This window comes from Schistocerca gregaria, chromosome 8 (assembly GCF_023897955.1).
Source record: "Schistocerca gregaria isolate iqSchGreg1 chromosome 8, iqSchGreg1.2, whole genome shotgun sequence".
Lineage (NCBI taxonomy): Eukaryota > Metazoa > Arthropoda > Insecta > Orthoptera > Acrididae > Schistocerca > Schistocerca gregaria.
Window position 1 is genome coordinate 215,301,699 of NC_064927.1, and position 19,833 is coordinate 215,321,531.

The 19,833-nt window shown below is 41.5% G+C and overlaps 1 protein-coding gene across 2 annotated transcripts in view; it reads left to right on the forward strand.

Annotated features, from left to right (window-relative positions):
• Positions 1-2,836: 2,836 nt before the first annotated feature.
• Positions 2,837-19,833, forward strand: part of LOC126284559 (probable basic-leucine zipper transcription factor N) — a 716,161-nt gene continuing 699,164 nt past the window's right edge. The window contains exon 1 of one of the 2 annotated variants that reach the window (XM_049983561.1): positions 2,837-3,069. In XM_049983561.1, the coding sequence (XP_049839518.1) occupies positions 3,033-3,069 (37 nt within the window). In that variant the 5' untranslated portion in view covers positions 2,837-3,032. The remainder of the gene's footprint in view (positions 3,070-19,833) is intronic. The other variant, XM_049983562.1, reaches the window with a different exon arrangement.

Consider the following 19,833-nt stretch of genomic DNA (forward strand, 5'->3'; position numbering starts at 1 on the left):
GTCGATCGCAGTACAGTTAGTCGGTGGGCAAGCAGGTTACATGATGAAAATGGGCACAGCAATATTGAAGATTGTCCTCTCATCGGCAGACCTGGTACTGCACACACTCCAGACAATGAGCAGCGTGATTATAATTAAAGTTAAACTTTGAAACCGCAGTAGAAATACCACTACTGGTCAGCATGACGTCAAATTGTACGGAATATTGTCGGAGAAGGGGGAAAAAGTATGGGAAAAGAAAAATAAATAGCTACAAACTGTAGCAATAAATGGCGCTGTAAGCATCATAATTTAATAATGGTTGACTACAAATGACGAATGAATCATACAACAATGTCTAAGGTGTACGTTTGACGTCAAATAAAATGTACTACTCAGTGTGCATGGTTGTACAGGTGTGATACTGTTAGTTACCTAAGCCCGTCCACCGAGGTAAGATGAGCGTCGGATGGGAAAAATCGGTTTTTAATTGTCCTAAGGCCAAAACCCCATAAAAAAGCATCAATGAAAAGACAAATCGGATTATTAATTTCCGTGTGACTGGCGCAAAACATGTTCAGTATGCTGTCCACCGTTTTCTGCAACAAGCTGAAATCGAGAAACAGCGTGTTCCACAACTCATAGCTTAGTGACGGTACAGGTAACAGGACCGGAAGCACCTGTCTCTTCGAAAGATATGGCCCTATGATACGTGATGCCGTAAACCGGCACCACACAGTGACATTTTCAGGGTGAAGTGGTACTGGTTGATTTTCGTGTGGGTTTTCGTTGCCCATATTCGACAATTCTGAGTATTGACAAATCCTGCTAGTTGGAAGTAGGCTTCCACGGCCAGTCATCGTCCAGTTCCATGCGAGCACGAAATTCCAAAGCAAAGATCCCTGTTGCTGGCAGCTCAACAGGAAAAAACTCGTGCACATGGGTAATTTTGAATGGATAGAAAAGGAGGATGTTTCGTAGGATTTTACCCACCGTGCAGACGGGTATGTCCAATGTTCGGGCAGTTCTCCGTGCACTACACGTTTGCACACCACCACTCGTCTCCTCCTGCATTGCTGTGGCCACTGTTTCCACTGACGTCGAATCAACTCGTTTCCTCCCTATATCAGGTTGTACACCAAAATAACCCGTTTTTTCGAATTTCCGAATCATTTTCTCCAGACCCACGGCAATCATCGGACCAACGCCTTTTTTTTTCAAACCCTTCAGTGTCCGGAACTTTTGTGGAGCGACGTGTGCACAGTAATCATTCTTGTAATACAGTTTTACAAGCACGGCGCGATCCTGCATTAAGACAGTTATGGCGAACGTCGCAGACGCGAAGGAATAAAAGCCGTGTACCCGGCGTGTTTATACCAACTTCAGGGGGTCGTGCACATGGCAGGTGTTTTCATTTCGTATTGCGATACAAACAGCGCCATCTATTGATCGACTTTCAGTCTCTTTTCTTTTCTTTTCTTCTGTCATACGTTTTCCCCCTTCTCCGATAATATTCCGTTGCAATTTGACGACATTCTCACCAGTAGTGTTGGTTACACGGCGTTTTGAAAGTTAAACTTTAATTGTAATCCTCCTGTATATCTTTTCTTAAGCCATACGTATCTGACACTTACATAGTACATTCCTAACGAAATGTAGTGCACGTGAACATGGCAAGAATAATAGTTGGTACTAATCGATTGGAGCACTGGGTGACGGTACATAGAAAATCGGTTTGAAATCTAGTAGATGCAGCGGCGGGAAACAATTCGCGTCAACGACGTGCAAAAGGCTCCTTTAAAAGCTAACCAATGAAAATGATTGTATCTCCATTTCTGTGTTCGTAGTACATAAGTGAATAAGCTTTGTAGAAGACTGACTGTAATCGCTGTATGACGATTAAGATGCAAGATACTGTACCACGCAGCCTACATTTAGCAAGTAAAAACAAATTCCAAACCAAGAACCGAAATCCCGCCCTCTCGCATGCGAACCCAAAACACTATCCCCTGCAGCAACTGCACAGCACTAAACCTACATGCTGACAGAGGTAGTAGCAGCACATTTGATTACAGTGCTGCCAGATTACCAATATTTCACGTCCATTTACTGCAGGAAACATGAGCAGGACGAAATTTTATGAGAGACATTTTTGTATTGTTAGTATGCGAGGAATCGCTTTGCGAAGTCTGAGAGCGCGAATTTCGCTTTATCTCATATGCTTTTTATATGAAAATATCCTAAAATAAATATGTAGCTGTGACAATTTGCTGTGACTCATAATGCTTTATAACTGAATACCGCATCCAAAACGGTTGATGTTCGATTTACGTACTGCAATAAGGACACTGCGCGCCAAGTTGCAACGTGGGTCTACCAAAATAAAGGACAAGGATCCCGATGGGAATAACGATGGAACTATCCCTCGTACAGACATTATTTCATTTTAAACAATTCACATTTGCTACAAGTTTAAATTCAAGTAAGAATTATTTGGAACTTACAATAAACCTTTAGTAGAGGTACAAGAGCCAGTCATGATCTACCTTAAAAACAGCTATTTTAATGAACTACTCGTTTATTAAAGTTTCTCTTCAAAATTTTTCATTGTATCTTGTAGCACACAGTGCTATATTTTGGTTTCAATGTGAATCTTGTAGGAAAATAAAAACTGTTAAAAAACTGTTAATGAAAAAGAAACTAGTAGTATGCATCAGTAGATGAATAGCTTGTGTTCAGATACTGTGATATCAGAACAGTTCTATCCACGACGCTTTCCTAACCCTTCTGATCAGCAATAAATCTGATAAGAAATATTATTTCACACTCATGTCAGAGCGCTGTTGCCATGCAACTGAAAAATTGAAATCCGAAAACAAATAACGAAATTACTAAACTCTTTGCGTCCGTCAGTGAGGACGATACTGTAGCTAACAGTTGCAACTAATTTGTTTGAAAGTGCTTTAAACATCGATGAAAATCCGATCATCGTCCACCAGCATTTGCAATCTGACGCTGTCTGCACTTTGTTTCATTGATTTAAACTATTTCTGATGGAACTGCATACGAACTCTGCAAATGATTCGAACGGTATGGCATCCATATTTCAATTATTGAGCAATAATTAATGCTTACAAATTATTGTAGAAAAGTGCCGCTCGATTCATTTTTAACACTGTAGGTTGTAGATGCAGCGTTATTTCATTCATAAATCACTCAGCGCTTGTAAAATAAGATTTATACTACAAATTTCGCTCGTTATAACTACATTAAATTTGTCGCGCTGTTAAACTAGAATAGAGATATGGATACTGGCCGGAAGGAAAACAATTCGGCAGTGGCGTTTCATACGCCTTCACTTTTGCGCGGACGAACTGTAACTTAGTCGATTTTGCCTGTCTTTTTCTTTGCCTATAAATAAATGCTTTAAAACGTTTTCTTGTATTTAGTTCCATAACATCTACCCTAACCACTGGAAAAATATGATAGGGTAAATTTTGTTTTTATTGTAGCCTTCTTATGAAAATAACCTAAAATAAATACACAACTGGAACAATTAGCTATAAAATACTGACCATCATGTTTTACAACTGGATACCGCATCCAAAATGCCTGCTGTTCGAGTAGCTTTAATCACTGCTTGATTCTTTCATATACGAAGTATTTTTGGAGTGTGTGTATATCTCATAGGTAGTTTTATTTCGTTTCCTGGCGCATACGAAATTATATTTAGTTCTACCCGAAACAAAAATGCCTTAGTTTCGTTTTCTATTCCAATTTGCATCAGCCTTTAAGACTACCAGATGAGACATTACTCCCTAAGTGTTTAAAGCGAGTAAATGGAAGATTCTTTCGATTATTCACTAGACAGTCTGTTTTAGTGCATTTTTAGGGCAAATGAAGTGTTAGTGAAGACGAACTGTGTAAGCTGCTCACTTCACAGTGCAATATGGAAAGGATATGTGTCTCTATTATTGGGTGAAACCTGTAAATACATATATTACTAGTCAGGGGAGTGAACAGAAACGAAACCACTAAATATAGTTCTTGCTAGTGGATTCTCTTTGTGTTTCACTCACGTAAGGAGAAGTGTTTTTAAATTCTTGTACTTCCTATAGAATTCTAAGTAGCGTTAGTAACACTTAACGTTTTGTGCACGTGGTTGTATATAGCCTAGTTTAAAAAAAGTTAATGTCGGGAATTTTGATCTAATTTAGTAGTTTTTGATTTCTTTTTTTTTCCGCTACAGCTCACCAGTGTGTGTTGTTTACGTTTTTGTCATAGCATAAGGTACATGAAATCATCCATACTAGGGATATTTGTTCGTGTTAGTCTTGAAATCTATTATCACACCTTCTTGCCGAAATCAAGTTTAGGTTCCGCCAGTGGAGTACCATACTCCAGTACTTCTGCGCGGGTGGACTGTAACTTAGTTGTACTTTGCCTGTCTTTTTCTTTGCCTATACATATATGCGTTACAACATTTTCTTGTATTTTACATAACAATTGGACGTATACAGATTTCGATGTTGGCAGAGTTTTGTGAGAAGACTTTCAGATAAATTTCTGTTGAATAATGATGATTTCAGTCTCCACTTGGAAACAATACAACGAAGCTGCAGTCATTAATACATAAACAATTTTCATCGCCAAGGCTTACCAGTGTACTGGAATATGCATGATACAAATCAAGATGTTAAGAGATTCACCTGTGAAAACTTGAAATCCTCCGGAATTTTGTTTTATATTGGTTTCTCCGTCATGTATATTACTTGAAGAAATTTCTTTCATTTTATGTGCATGGTATAAAAATACATTATTTTTAAGCATCTATTTACAGATTTTCGTTATTGTACTTATTTTATATCACATAATGAGTTACTTATTATTTTTAGTTAACAAAATTCATGCATGTGAAATGGTAAACTAAAAAAAACAAAAGTATAGATGTAAAACGTAAAATAACAATTCAAAACATAAATTAAACATAAGTAAAATAAATAATTAGAATAGCAACGAATGTTTAGATATTTTAATTAGAGATGTTGAAAATACTCCGACAGCGCATTAGGGGAATGCTTATTTTCCCATAATGGTATTTCAGAAACCGCTTTATTACACTGGGATATATGTAGCTTTAAAGCTTTTTTATGTTGTAACAAAAGTTTTCATTTGTCAGAATTAATAACGGTTGTGGAGTACTTTGCAAAATTAGAAATTATTACAAAAGTTGATTACACTGTTTTCAAGAACAGTTTTCAAGACCTAGCAAGTAGAGTAACAAAATAAGAAGAGAAACGTAACATAATAACATGAAAATTTAATAAATGGCTAAAATGAGCTAGATACATTGAAGATCGGCACACACTGTTCAAATTACAACTTAAAGTGCTAGTGCAGAACATTCCATCTGTTCATCGAACTAGTTTTCGTCACCCATGGCACAGGGCAATCTCTGCACCAAACCATTTACTGAAAGCAACAAATCTGATATGTGTTCACGAGAAGATGGTGGAAGTGTCGGCGGGCCAAAGCACAGTGTCACATTCATAAGCGTATAATAGATTTCCCAGGACCAGTTTAACCCCGTGAGTCCCAATAACATAAAAAGTTAATTTTAAGATTTTTCGCGAATTTGGCCTTTATCATAATAGTTAGCTATGAATACAAGAAGAAATATGCAAAAGTAAACAACCAACTGTTTTAAACTTTTACTTTCAGGTTAGAAAGCAATTTCGCGTTTGTCCTAGGCGCAGTCCCATATCTCGAAACTTCCGTGAATTCATAATGGCTGCAAAAAGTATAGTCCTAAATAAAAAACAAAATGGGTCTAAATTCAATAAATTTAAATCAAAAGTACATACTCTGCAGTGGTTTCGTTTCGATACTAGTCATAAGAGTAGCAGCGTTAGTATTGTCTCTACATCTACGTTACATTACCTTTACGTATACCTACTTTTACTGCCAGTGATCTACTCGTATTATCACTATAAAAAATGTAAAAAAAATGCTTCATTTCACAATCTCTTACAATCAAGTCGCACTATCTCCGCGCCGTCTGTTACTTTGAACGCTAAGTGAGTGCTCTTAGAAGTATCTCATTGCACCACTAGACCTATCTGTTTTGCAACAGCATCGGTGCTTTCATGCAAAGGCACTGGTTCCTCAAAAAATATTATGAAATTGGTGGTTTCAGGCAAAAACCTCTGGTATTCAAACGGTTAAGGCCCAAACGGCACAAGCCGCAGCTTGAGACTCCAAGCTGAGAGCGGCACCACAACTATACGAGTTCTATACAGGAGTATCACAATTAGTAGCGGCACCTTGTGGTGCCATGGTCAGAGGCAAGCCCAAGTGCAAGATTTTTATACAGTGCACACCACAATTAGAAACGAAAACTAGCACAGCTGAAAGTGTACGAGGGAAAAGGGAAGGGCGCCAAATGTTGCTTGTGTGAGAAAATGTTCCCGAACCGGCCCTACATTTCCTGTGAGCGGCTGAAAAGTCACATGGCTTCCTATTAATTTCTCTTTGAGCAGAATCGCAAATACTGTTTGAAACATACGTATACTCTCCACTCCATGACTTTCTTGAATAATTCAGCAGTAGGCTTGTAACAGCAGTAAACCTTTCCCGTCTTCCCGTTCTTCGCACTTCTTCGGATCACCGAAACTCTCAGCAGGTTTATTAAACACACGTCCCCCCCCCCCCTCCTCGCCGCCCTGAATTGCTTCTCCATTTGTCACGTTATGGAAGAAGTTATTATAGCAAATAGTTTCATTAAAGTGTTCCTCTGTTTGCTTCCTAATTCCTGTGTTATTAATCAACGATGGCTTTAGAGCTCGACGATCAGATGATAATGTCTAGCACTTGCTAAAATTGGACTTTTTGCTCGTTAAATGTAGTTGGCTGCTCTACAGTACAAGAAGAATTGTAATTACACAAATTTAACCGGAGGAATTTCATAGTGAAAACAATATGAAATGATAGCGTTCCGTTAAGTATAACAGTAGCATAACAAGAAGCAGCCGACCGTATGCAATGTTGACGCACTAAGGAACGAAGAAGCTACTTTTTTGGACATCCAGTGCATGTCATCCACGGTCCATTCAGAATTATTTACATTGAAGTACCAAACGTTTCGTAACACTGTAGGTAACTTAGAAGCAAATTCCTATCAAAACGGGGCGATCTAAGCAAGGGGAATGATAACACGTCACCTTATATATACTACATAAAGTACTGGAAACGCACTGAAAGCTACGTTAGACATTTTACAATTCAGGTTGATTTTTGGCTGCAGAAATAAAAATACAATAAAAATAACAACAATAACAAGAACAAAATCTAAATTATTATCGATGCTGAAGGTTTGTGCTGCATTTTCTGGTTATCAAATTCTGCACATTGCAAAAAAATGTTATGATACGAGTGCGCGGTACTTCAAAAATGCACTGGAAGAGGCATCTCCAGAGAAGTGAATATGGGAGAAACAGGTCCCTAATGAGTCGCATTTGATGTTAGATTTATTAGTTTTTGTAGGGAAAATTTATATGAAGATTAGAGCTGTAGTTAGATTCAGAGCATTGTTCACGAATGACAATATCTTTTTAAGGCACAATCTTAACGTGCTATCTCGGATCACGGCAAGTAATTTTTATCTTTCAATATTTCGATCGTCTTGGTTCTTTACCAGTCACGCAATCACTCCGTTTTTTCTCGGATACTTCATAGAATGATATGGAGCAGTGGTAAGGCTGGATGTAGGGGTTTCTGTGGTTTCCGTTACTAGTTTAAGGTAACTTCCGTGATAATTTCCTTAAAAGAAAACGACCGATTTCCATACCAAGTCCAAGCTTGTGCTCAGTCTTCAATGTCCTTGTCGTCGACAGTACATTAAACCTTAATCTTCCTTCCTTCTTACTGTTCGCCATACAGTAACTCAGGAAGGAAGCGTCGTCGCTCAGCATATCTTTCACCGCTTTTGGAGGTCCTACAAACATTCAAAAGTAAACAATATTTACATATAGAGTTGTGCAACTGTTTCTTGACAGTCTCTGATTCGTTTTCTGTTCTTAGCGAGATACCTAATTTGAAGTGTCTGTAATTTTCGTACCACGGACCTATTGAAATGTTGAATGGATTCAGCAGTGACTGTAAATCCTGCGACTGAGGAGAACGTGGTGTCGTCCGAATTTTGGCAGAAAATGACTTTACCAGTAGATCTGTTGTGGTCGATCTTGAAAATATATTCAGTGATGCCATACGCCTTTTGGTGTACGTGTGATCGTGCTTCGGGATCCGTCTTCAACACGTATTGTTCCAGTCTTGAAACAGGAAGCACACATTTTGTACTCTAGGTGCATTCTCGTAATTACGGTGGATTTCGAAACGACTACCTTTTTCCGCCTGCAGCCATTGCACTTCAGTCTCCAGTGCTTACAATCGCTTTAAAGTAGTCGCAGTTTGTTATCACCACGTGAATAGTTCCGAGATACTAAGTTTACTGGACAAAAAAATTAGTGACCCCTAGAGAAATCATTCCAGGCAGCATTTAATACTCTGTAATTCCGCCCCTGGGCTTGATAACCGCCTGGATTCGGTTAGGTAGTGTCCACAAGTATGTGTAGATAAATCGCATACAATTTGAGCGTCGAGCGAGGTGGCGCATTGCTGAAAAAAATGAAATGTCGTGTGACGAGGGCCTCCCGTCGGGTAGGCCGTTCGCATCGTGCAAGTCTTTCGATTTGACGCCACTTCGGCGACTTGCACGTCGATGGGGATGAAATGATGATGATTAGGACAACACAGTCCCTAAGAGGAGAAAATCTCCGATCCAGCCGGGAATCGAACCCGGGCCCTTTGGATTGACAGTATGTGGCGCTGACCACTCAGCTACCGGGGGCGGACGGCGCATTGCTGAGCACACTGGACTCACATTCAAAAGGACGACGGTTCAAACCCGCGTCCGGCCATCCTCATTTAGGTTTTCCGTCATTTCCCTAAATCGCTTCAGGCAAATGCCGGGATGGCCTACATTCCACATATGATTTTGTTTTTGCAAAGTTCAACACAAGAAACGCTTGTTGATCCTACCTTTATACCATACCGAATGGAAACTCGGCAGGAAACTCAAAACAAAACGCCTGAACACTCAGTCGTACAGTACAGAAGACACACGCAGGGTGTTTCTGTGTGACGACCGGGCCCAGCCAGTAATGGTTCCATTGAAAGGGCACTTCCTTCCTCATCCTTCTCCAATCCGATGGGACCGATGACCTCGCTGTTTGGTCCCCTCTTCTCAAATCACCCAACCAATCAATTTGAGCCACTCGCTGAGGATATGACAGCGAAATTCTACCAAATGGCGAGGATGCTGATGTCGGCGTTTTACCCACTCTTCCAACATGTCCCACAGGTTTACTATGGGGACTGAGTTAGGTTATTTTACAGGCATAGCGTGGAGGAGTATTCAGAAAACCAGTCAAAAATTCTTCCAGCCCGATGAACTTTGCTGATGTCGTCTTTATGTGCTTGTGTCAGCAATCGCCTCTTGCGATGTGCCCGACTCCAAATGCTCATTGAACACAGTTCTCACGGCATTTTCTCTCGCAAACAGGTGGGAAAAGACCTTCATTCACTGCCTGCAGAAATTCCTGTCGAGCTAGGAAGCGATTTTGATTCACAAACCATGAAACGCGTCTCCGGTCCGCCTGAATCAGGATCTTCTTCCTATCATAGTTCTGTCGCCGCATTTCGAGGCCCACTGGTTGTAAACACGTTGAACAGTCCACCGCGAAACACCAACAAATCCAGCAATTTCACCACCAAGTGGCCACGGGCGTGGCCAAATAAGATTGCCCCTTTTTGCCACGTTGTAATGTACTTGCATTTACCCATGTTTACGTACAGTGTTCGCTTGAAACACAAATGTCTCGCTGATCGCTACGGCCTCATGCTCACATAGAGGAAGTGTGCACGCCGTTGAGCATGTGACTCAGTCGCTGAGCCATTTGTGAAGGCTTAACCCTTCATCTGTGCTTGCACACGAGGATGATAATTCTTCATATGGCGAGCTGAATTACATTACACAAGCTTCTGCATCTTATGATAAACAGTTCAGAAACAGCTCACTGTTGTGAAGTACTTGCTTAACGACCATGTGCAAGCATTATTTATCTGCAGAATAGGCACCTTACGTCGCAAGAAAAATTACAGATAGTAATCATACATGAAAAGCTTACCTAATTCTTCTTTCCCCTAGCGTTTATCTCGTCTAGTGTATGGCTGATTTTCCAGATTTTGCAGATTTTGTTGTATTATTTATCTCAGTGGCTAGATGCTCTTCCTGAGGCCACAGTTGTGGGGAACTCAAGCGCCCCATGTATCTGTGAATCGTGCCAACTTTATTCTTTGTTTTATTGTAATTTAACGGTTTGTGTATTGTATTTGCTAAGGCGGAATTTGGGGATCAGCCCAGCATTTGCCTAAACTATTGTGGAAAATTACCTAAAAGGCACAGTCAGACTGGCCAGTACCAGCCCACGGCAGCGGCTCACATTCCTGCCTCTCAAGCTAGCGTGCGACTCGTTACAGTACGCTGTATGGTCATTGTTCCCCAATATTTGTAGCATTATTTATCTTGTTTCAGCAATTTTAAACCAAACAGAATGGATCCAAGTTATTAGCCTTGAAACACACTGCTGGCCTTTAAAACAGCAACCGCAGTAAGGATAAGAAATGAAGTTTTACTCGTACACACACACACACACACACACACACACACACACACACATACATACACACACACACACACACACACACACACACACACACACACACACACATTCACACAACCACGCCTTGATGAGCCCAATCGTTATAAGTGTTGCCCAAGGCTTTGCAGGCACGAGATGCGATAGGGGAAGTACGTAATGGCTCCAAGCGCTATGGGACTTAACATCGGAGGTCATCAGTTCCCTAGACTTAGAACTACTTAAACCTAACTAACCTAAGGATATCACACACATACATGCCCGAGCCAGGATTCGAACCTGCCACCGTAGCATCAGCGCGGTTCCGGACTGAAGCGTCTAGAACCGCTCGGTCATAACGGCCGGATACGCTGACATAAACGTCTTACAAGGAACCACTTGAGAACGAGGTAGCAAGTTCAGTCTTTAGTAAGGCCCACTCGAAAGCATTATCTTAACAATTATGACAGGAAAAATATTAAATGCTAATGACTCACCATGTCCATCAGATGGGCAAGAGAAAATGAGTGTCTGGGAGGCGCAGAGATCAACTTTCTTTGGGATGTACGTAAGACAGTCCACAAAAAGGACATCGTCGACTCTTAAGATATGTTCAAAACAAACCATTAACTTGCACCATGAACACCGAATGAAAAATGGTGCGCCGCAGTGATCACAAAGGCGCGCACCGTCAAGATCGAAGGCGATCTCTTTGGTATCCAGTCTTAAAGAATGCATATAGAATCATATTGATATAACGGGGGGGATGAGAACTGATGAAATTTAATGGCATCCAACCGAATGCGAAATACTCTGTCGTGAAGCTTATCGTAAAACTGGCTACCCTTTACGGCTAGTTGCAGATAGTGCGATAATACGTTTTTAGGCAGAGAAAAAACAAACGTCCAGATAATTTGCTATTAAGTAGTATGATTTTTATACGCAGACCAGGAATCATGCAAAAGCAAGATGTTTTGACCAGCTGATGGCCATACGCAGGCTCATACCAGAGCTGTAGTAGTCTTACGCCCTATTTTCGACTCTTGCTCGCTGTGACGTAAATATTCTCTCCTTCCTTTACAAGATGACGCACACGAGAAAGAATCGTAGGTGGCAGAGCACCTCCAACTTCTCGTAGCAAAATAAATAACTTTCTAGCATATGAACCATCAAGATAAATGGAAATGCCGTGTGGCTAGGGCCTCCCGTCGGGTAGACCGTTCGCCTGGTGCAAGTCTTTCGAGTTGACGCCCCTTTGGTGACTTGCGTGTCGATGAGTATGAAATGATTATGATAAGGACAACACAACACCCAGTCCCTGAGTGGAGAAAATATCCGATCCAGCCGGGAATCGAACCCGGGCCGTTAGGTGTGACACATCGTCGCGCTGGCCACTTTTTGTTTTGTTTGTAATCTCATTTTGTTCGTATTCGTTCGTTGTATCTGCTCGGGGCGGATGTCGGAAGACACCCGATTCAGTTCGTGGTTGGTCCATTAACTGAGCTTTTTTTTTTATTACAGAGGGCAGCTAACCCTCTGACCGAACACTACACAGCTACCGTGGGCGGACACCATCAAGATTAACAGTCGGCATAATTGACTACGAAAGCGTTAAGGCCTTTATGTTAGTTGATCTTGATACAACCCTTTTGGTACCTCTAATTTCCAGCGTTCCTTTCATGATTTTCTTCTTCAGATTATGATAAGGACAACACAACACCCAGTCCCTGAGTGGAGAAAATATCCGATCCAGCCGGGAATCGAACCCGGGCCGTTAGGTGTGACACATCGTCGCGCTGACCACTTTTTGTTTTGTATGTAATCTCATTTTGTTCGTATTCGTTCGTTGTATCTGCTCGCGGCGGATGTCGGAAGACACCCGATTCAGTTCGTGGTTGGTCCATTAACTGAGCTTTTTTTTTTTATTACAGAGGGCAGCTAACCCTCTGACCGAACGCTACACAGCTACCGTGGGCGGACACCATCAAGATTAACAGTCGGCATAATTGACTACGAAAGCGTTAAGGCCTTTATGTTAGTTGATATTGATACAACCCTTTTGGTACCTCTAATTTCCAGCGTTCCTTTCATGATTTTCTTCTTCAAAACCTGACTGGGCTGAGTTGAAAAGCCGGACGCGGTGGTCTCGCGGTTCTAGGCGCGCAGTCCGGAACCGTGCGACTGCTACGGTCGCAGGTTCGAATCCTGTCTCGGGCATGGATGTGTGTGATGTCCTTAGGTTAGTTAGGTTTAAGTAGTTCTAAGTTCTAGGGGACTGATGTCCACAGCAGTTGAGTCCCATAGTGCTCAGAGCCGTTTTTTTTTTAGTTGAAAAAAAATCTGAGCAGAAAACAAATGTATTACTGAACGATTGGATATGTTTGTTTATCTTCTCTACAAATTATCGGACTGGTTCGGCAATTTGCTGTGAATAGACAAGTTCATACCTTGTTTGAAATTTCGTTATCTTACGTCTTCCAGTTCTTCAAAAATTGTTCAAATGGCTCTGAGCACTATGGGACTTAACATCTATGGTCATCAGTCCCCTAGAACTTAGAACTACTTAAACCTAAGGACAACACACAACACCCAGCTCTTCCAGTTCTGTAGCACTGTTTGAAGTTGTGCAACCATCCACTGCGTCCCTTGAAATCACTGTAATCTATGTCGCGCGGAATTTAATGTGCGCAACGTAGTAGGTCAGTATCGTGCACGTCCTGTAAATTGTATCGAGTATCCGTGAAACGTGCAAACAACAAAACTGCAGTATTTGTAATAAGTGCACCTTGTTCTCCCTTGGATGTCCGTAGTTTTTATAATGCACTACACTGCCATATTGCGGCAGATTTATTCGAAATCTGTTCACAATGGGTTTTTTTTTTTTTTGCCATGCTGCGGATGACCATCCATGTACGTAATTATGTTTAGTACATGCTTCTGGGTAAACTATTGTCCTTCATAACGTTTCACTGGAGACAGGATTTCTGGCTCGCTGTCCAACAGGGATGATGAACTATATGTTTCAATATCATTTTCACTTGTTAAGCAGTTTCATCACTGTGCGGCTCATGTACATTGTTCGCACAGTCGAGCATATATGATACCACATATTCCGCTGACTCATCTTGCAGAAATGTTAATTTCATCTGCCACTTCTATCTCAGTCTGCGAAATTCTTTGGGTTTCTTACTGACGAAATACCAACTTCGGCAATTGCTGTTGTAGGCGCAATGCGATGTTTGTTTATTGTTTCCACTGCTCTGCTTTGTGTTAATACCACTAGCACTGTAACACTGTTGTGAGTTACTCGTCGACTCAGCAGTTCGCTCTGTAACCTCACGCTGCGCTCACCATCAGAAACCTCCAACCCGCCTACTGTTGCTTTTTAGCGCCCAATACTGTGGTCGAATGGTAGGCAAAATGTGGGGCGTCGAATGCCGTAAACATCACTGGCCTTTTGCGACCTCGCACTCAAGGGGTTCCTTGTTAGACGAAGAGCACACTGTTATTGCCCGGTGCTTGGGAACGAGCGCCTAGGAATCGGCGAAGTTGATAGACAGTTTGCGTGCTAATGTCGTGAGCATCCACGGGAAGTGGTTGAAGGACAGTGAAATTACGGGTAGCCTACAAGTTGTCGGACGCCCGCGACTCATCACATTACGTGGTGGCCGGAGGGTTAATAATAATAATTTCACGTGGCTCAGTGGCCTGATGGAAGGCTTTCAGTTGGATGCTACATCAGCGACTTGCATGTTCCTAACTTATCCGTGTAATCGTGCCGGGGAAAGTGGACCCGCAATTTAATGTGGAATCCAAACCACATGTCATTCCTGGCGAATCTACGCATCACTGAGACAACGCAGTCTAAATGATTTATACATATTACAAGTACTATGCTATTAGGAAGATAACATTTAGACATATCGAAATACAATCTGTATTCACTTTTTAGTAGGTTTTGACTTTAGCTGGTGGCAACAGAAAAAAATACTTTGAAGTTGAGGTACAATGCTACTTGGAGCTTTTAGAAACCGCGATATACACTATGTGATGAAAAGTACCCGGACACCTGGCTGAAAATGACTAACAAGTTCGTGGCGCCTTCCATCGGTAATGCTGGAATTCAGTATGGTGTTGGCCCACCCTTAGCCCTGATGAATGCTTCCACTCTCGCAGGCATACGTTCAGTGAGGTGCTACGTTTCTTGGGGAATGGTAGCCCATTCTTCGCGGAGTACGGAACTGAGGAGAGGTATCGATGTCGGTCGGTGAGGCCTGTCACGAAGTCGGCGTTCCAAAACATCCCAAAGAGGTTCTACAGGATTCAGGTCAGGACTCTGTATAGGCCAGTCTATTATAGGGGTGTTATTGCCGTGTAACCACTCCGCCACAGGCCGTGCATTATGAACAGGTGTTCCGATCGTGTTGAAAGATGCAATCGCCACCCCGAATTACTCTTCAACAGTGGGAAGCAAGAAGGTGCTTAAAACATCAATGTAGGCCTGTGCTTTGATAGTGCCACTCAAAACAACAAGGGGTGCAAGCCCCCTCCACGAAAAACACGATCACGACCTCACCATAACGCCACCGCCTCCGATTTTACTGTTGGCACTACACACACTGGTAGATGACGTTCACCGGACATTCGCCACACCCACACCCTGCCATCGGATCGTCACATTGTGTACCGTAACTCGTCACTCCACGCAACGTTTTTCCACTGTTCAGTCGTCCAATATTTACGCTCCTTACACCGTGCGAAGCGTCATTTGGCGTTTACCGGGGAGATGTTTGGCTTATGATCAGCCACTCTGCCAAGAAATCCAAGTTTTCTCACCTCCCGCCTGACTGTCATAGTACTTGCAGTGGATCCTGATGCAGTTTGGTAATCCTATGCGATGTTCTGGATAGATGGCTGCGTATTAGACATTACGACCCTCTTCAATTGTCGGCGGTCTCTGTCAGTCAACAGACGAGGTCGTACGTTTGATGTGCCTTACCTGCACCTTCACGTTTCCGCTTCACTATCACATCGGAAACAGTGGACCTAGGGATGTTTATGAGTGTGGAAATCTCGTGTACAAACGTATGACACAAGTGACACCTAATCACCTGACCACGTTCGAAATCCGTGAGTTCCGCGGAACGCTCCATTCTGCTCTCTCACGATGTCTACTGAGGTGGCTGATATGGAGTACCTGGCAGCAGGTGGCAGCACAATGCACCTACTATGAAAAACGTATGTTTTAGGGGGTTTCCGGATACTTTTGATCACATAGTGTAATTCTGAGATTTCGAGACAGATACCTCTCGTTGGACTTGCTGCTAGACAATACCTTTTAAACCTTCTAACTTTCCAGAAATTGATACTGAATTAATTTGTTCGTCAACGACCCTTCCCCTCCTATACATACAGGGTATATAAAAAGATGTGTCAGATCTTTAAGGATTTATTCTTGTCATCCAAACATTACAAGCAATACACAAAAACATGGATTCAAAAATCCTTCTTTAGCTGAGTATGAAAAGCTATGTTATTTGTGATACAAAAGTGATCCATTTACCATACACATTTATATTTACAGACATTACTACTTTCATTCATTCCCGGGGCCTGAATTCCCTACTTAGTAGTATTTTGTGGAAAATTCCCGGCATGTTCTGAAAGTGGTTGAATCCATTTTGGATACGCTGTCTCAGAACATCATCGCTGAATGAACTAAGGATTCTATATGTATACAAGGGAAAAAATCCATTGGATTCAAATCAGGCCCTTGGGCTGGCCAGTAGTAGACTCCCCCTAGACTAGTCCACCTGATCGAAACTCATGCTTTTTTGTGACAGGTGACAGTCGAAATATATTGTATAAAACTCGTGACTCAGTGCTGTTTTTAATTTCGTTTTTATTCCGATCCGTTTCGGTCTTAAACCATCATCCAGGAAAGAACAAAAATAAAAAGCTCTCATGTCTTACATGATACAACACAAGATATTTCTATCATAGCTAACGAGCACAACACAATATCAAAGCGTCCAACAAGATGATGTGGTCCATTCAGTGGCAAAAGACAAATTGAACGTTGTAAAACGTAATCAATAGAATAACACACGAACTTTCTTCAGTTTTTTCAGGCACTTTCCTACAGAACAGAGGAAGTGAACGATGAATAAGTTCATCAATTTAGACTTGAAAGTGCGAGAATTACTGCTAAGATTTTCTAATTTTTGTGGCAACTTACTGAAAGTGGATGCAGCGGGCTACTGTTTGCCTTTCTACACTGTAGTCAAGGAGGTGCGATCCAAATGCGTATTGGATTTCTGCTTAGTATTAACTGACGAGTATACAGAGGGGCCCAAAAATGTATCCACTGTTTAAAAGTCCATAACTTGCAAACTAATTGGCGGAGTTGTCTCATTTTTTGTGAAAGTGTAGCTTAAAGTCCAACTTAAAGATATCACTGTAGGTGTTCGAAATGGTCACCATTAATATCCACACACAAACGATGCCGTCGAACTGCAGCACGAACTACTGACTGCAGCGTGTTCAGTTGGATATTTTGCACATGAATGAACGATGGATTCTAGAAGTTCATCCAATATGCGTGGCTTTTGTCGGTCTGGGGAACGTGGTGGATACTCCACTGCGCCTCTACGGCCTATCCATCTTCCTGCTAGATTTTCGTCGACATACGCCCTAACACGATTTTGGTATGGGCTGGGGAACCATCTTGTTGAAAGTAAACTCTTCCGTCCCCATACAAGTCTCGGATGGCAGGCAAAATGGATGTCTGAAGCTTCTGAAGGTACACCTCACTGGTAACTGTGCCACCAAAGAACAATGGCCCTATCAAGCCCCGGTAAGACAATCCACGCCACACATTTATTCCTGGCAAATTCATGGCTTTGTCTACATGGACGTTCGGCTTTTCGGCGGCCCAGTAGATGCAACTGTGGCGATTTACTGTACCATTGAATTTGAACTGTGCCTCATCAGACCACACAATCATCTCTGCAAACTCTTCATCGTTGCGCACCATGTTAGTAAACCACTCGCAGTACTCCATTCTACGATCTGGGTCGTCCTCGTTCATTGCGTGCAGCAGTCGTAGGATGTAGCACTTCCACTTTGCTGTTTTCAAAATTCGCCGAACACTTGAGCGACTCACTCCAGTTTCACGGGCACACTGTCTCACAGACTTCTGTGGTGAGCGAGTGAATTGTTGTAACACACGATGGGAGTTAGCTGGACTTGTTACTGTTACAGGTCGTCCAGATGGTTGTTTGTGTACATCTTTAACACAGCCTTCGGCTTCAAATTTTTCTCCAATGCGACGAATTGTTAAACGTGTCGGTGGCTCTGTTTGATACTCATTTCGCGATTGCCGTTGAACCTCTTTAATGTTTTCGTACTTAAAGTACCACTTCAAAACTGACTTCCTTTCATCGAATGTAAGCCTTGCACCAGCCATGTTTACTCGAGTAACTAGGTGCAAATAAGAACAAAACACTGACTATCTAGCGACTGCCATCTGACAAAACAAAACAACGCAATACAACGCTTCTGTGGCGATTGCCGGAACTACAAACTATTACACTACCAAATATGAGACAACTCCGCAAATTGGTTTGCTAGTTATGGACTTCTAAACAGTGGATACATTTTTTTGGAGCCCCCTGTATAACATGGCAAGTGTCATCACCCGATTTCCCAGAAACTTCGCCCAGTGCAAGAGGCGACAAAATAGGCGAAACGTGTCTCGACGTACCCGTAGATACTCGACTGTTTCTGAAGAAACGATGGTTAAAATTTTCGTGATATTTTCCAGTCACAATATGTGCCTTATACGGCGCGATATCGTCAGACGAAGTTAACATCGCGGATTGCTAATTTTTGCGCCCCGTGTTGAAACCCGATAATTACTTTTATTTTTCATTTACATAGCCATGTCTCCAGAAGATTACTACGCGAATGTTTCTTGTATATATTGTTATAACGTTGTCCTTATTCGTCTACTGATAGTATTTTCAGAGGAATGTATTTAAAAAAAGTGAGAAAATTATTTGAAATTGTTTCCGATGAAATTTTTTCTGTATATATTGATTCGTAATCAGCTGCAAGCGGGAGTTTTCAGAAAAATGATCCTTTAGGCGTGATTTGCCGCGAAATTATTGCAATGGGCGAAATCTGCACCAGTATTAACGACGTTTCTTTCCTGAGTAAGATTCATACGAAGAAATGTCACTGTGGCAAACATGTATCCGCGCAGTGCTCTTGGTGCTCGCAATATCTGTGTTCTGAATGTTTCTATGATTGGTATAATCCAAGAGGATGCACCAAATCTTCCTGAAAAATAAACATATGAATAAAGTGTAGGAATTAATATAAGAACTGATATGAGAACGAAATATCAGAATTTGAGAATTTAGAAAGATTGTAATTCCTCAAAATACTAAACACACATATATTTTATAATAAATGTGTGACACTTATTGTGAAATCCCGTTGCAATTTTACAATTAATATAACGCCCTTGTATCCCCTAACCTGATAAGAAACATACGTGTAGTAACCATGTACGAACATGGGTAGATAAAGGGAAACAATAAAAATAAAATAAATAGGAACACAGGGCGCAATATTTTGATCTGTTTTTGTAAACAAACCCAAAATTTGTTGTATCTCTCAGGTATTGTAAAATCCTTTTATCCTAACTACATCACGATCTGTTGGTTTCTCGAGATTTCTTGATAGCAAACTAACAGCAACGCAATATCAGCACATGCCCCAACCATCAGACACATTGGAGCACCAACAGCCTGTCTCTATGGAAACACAGAGTTGTGAGGATTTTTTCTGTGTCATTATCTTTCATAACCTTATAGTTACAGCCTTTCAGTTGCTCATGTTGGAAAGCTCTAATACCTTCTCTCTGTAATCCGCTTGACTTCGCAAACAGGTCCATCTATTTGTCGATGAGTTTCCAGACATAACAAAAATGAGCAGGTGTTGAAACAATTTTTGAATTCTTCCCTTAATTCACTGATAAATTCTTGAAGTTTCTGTCCATCCTAAGATAAAATTAAACAACCTTCAACATACA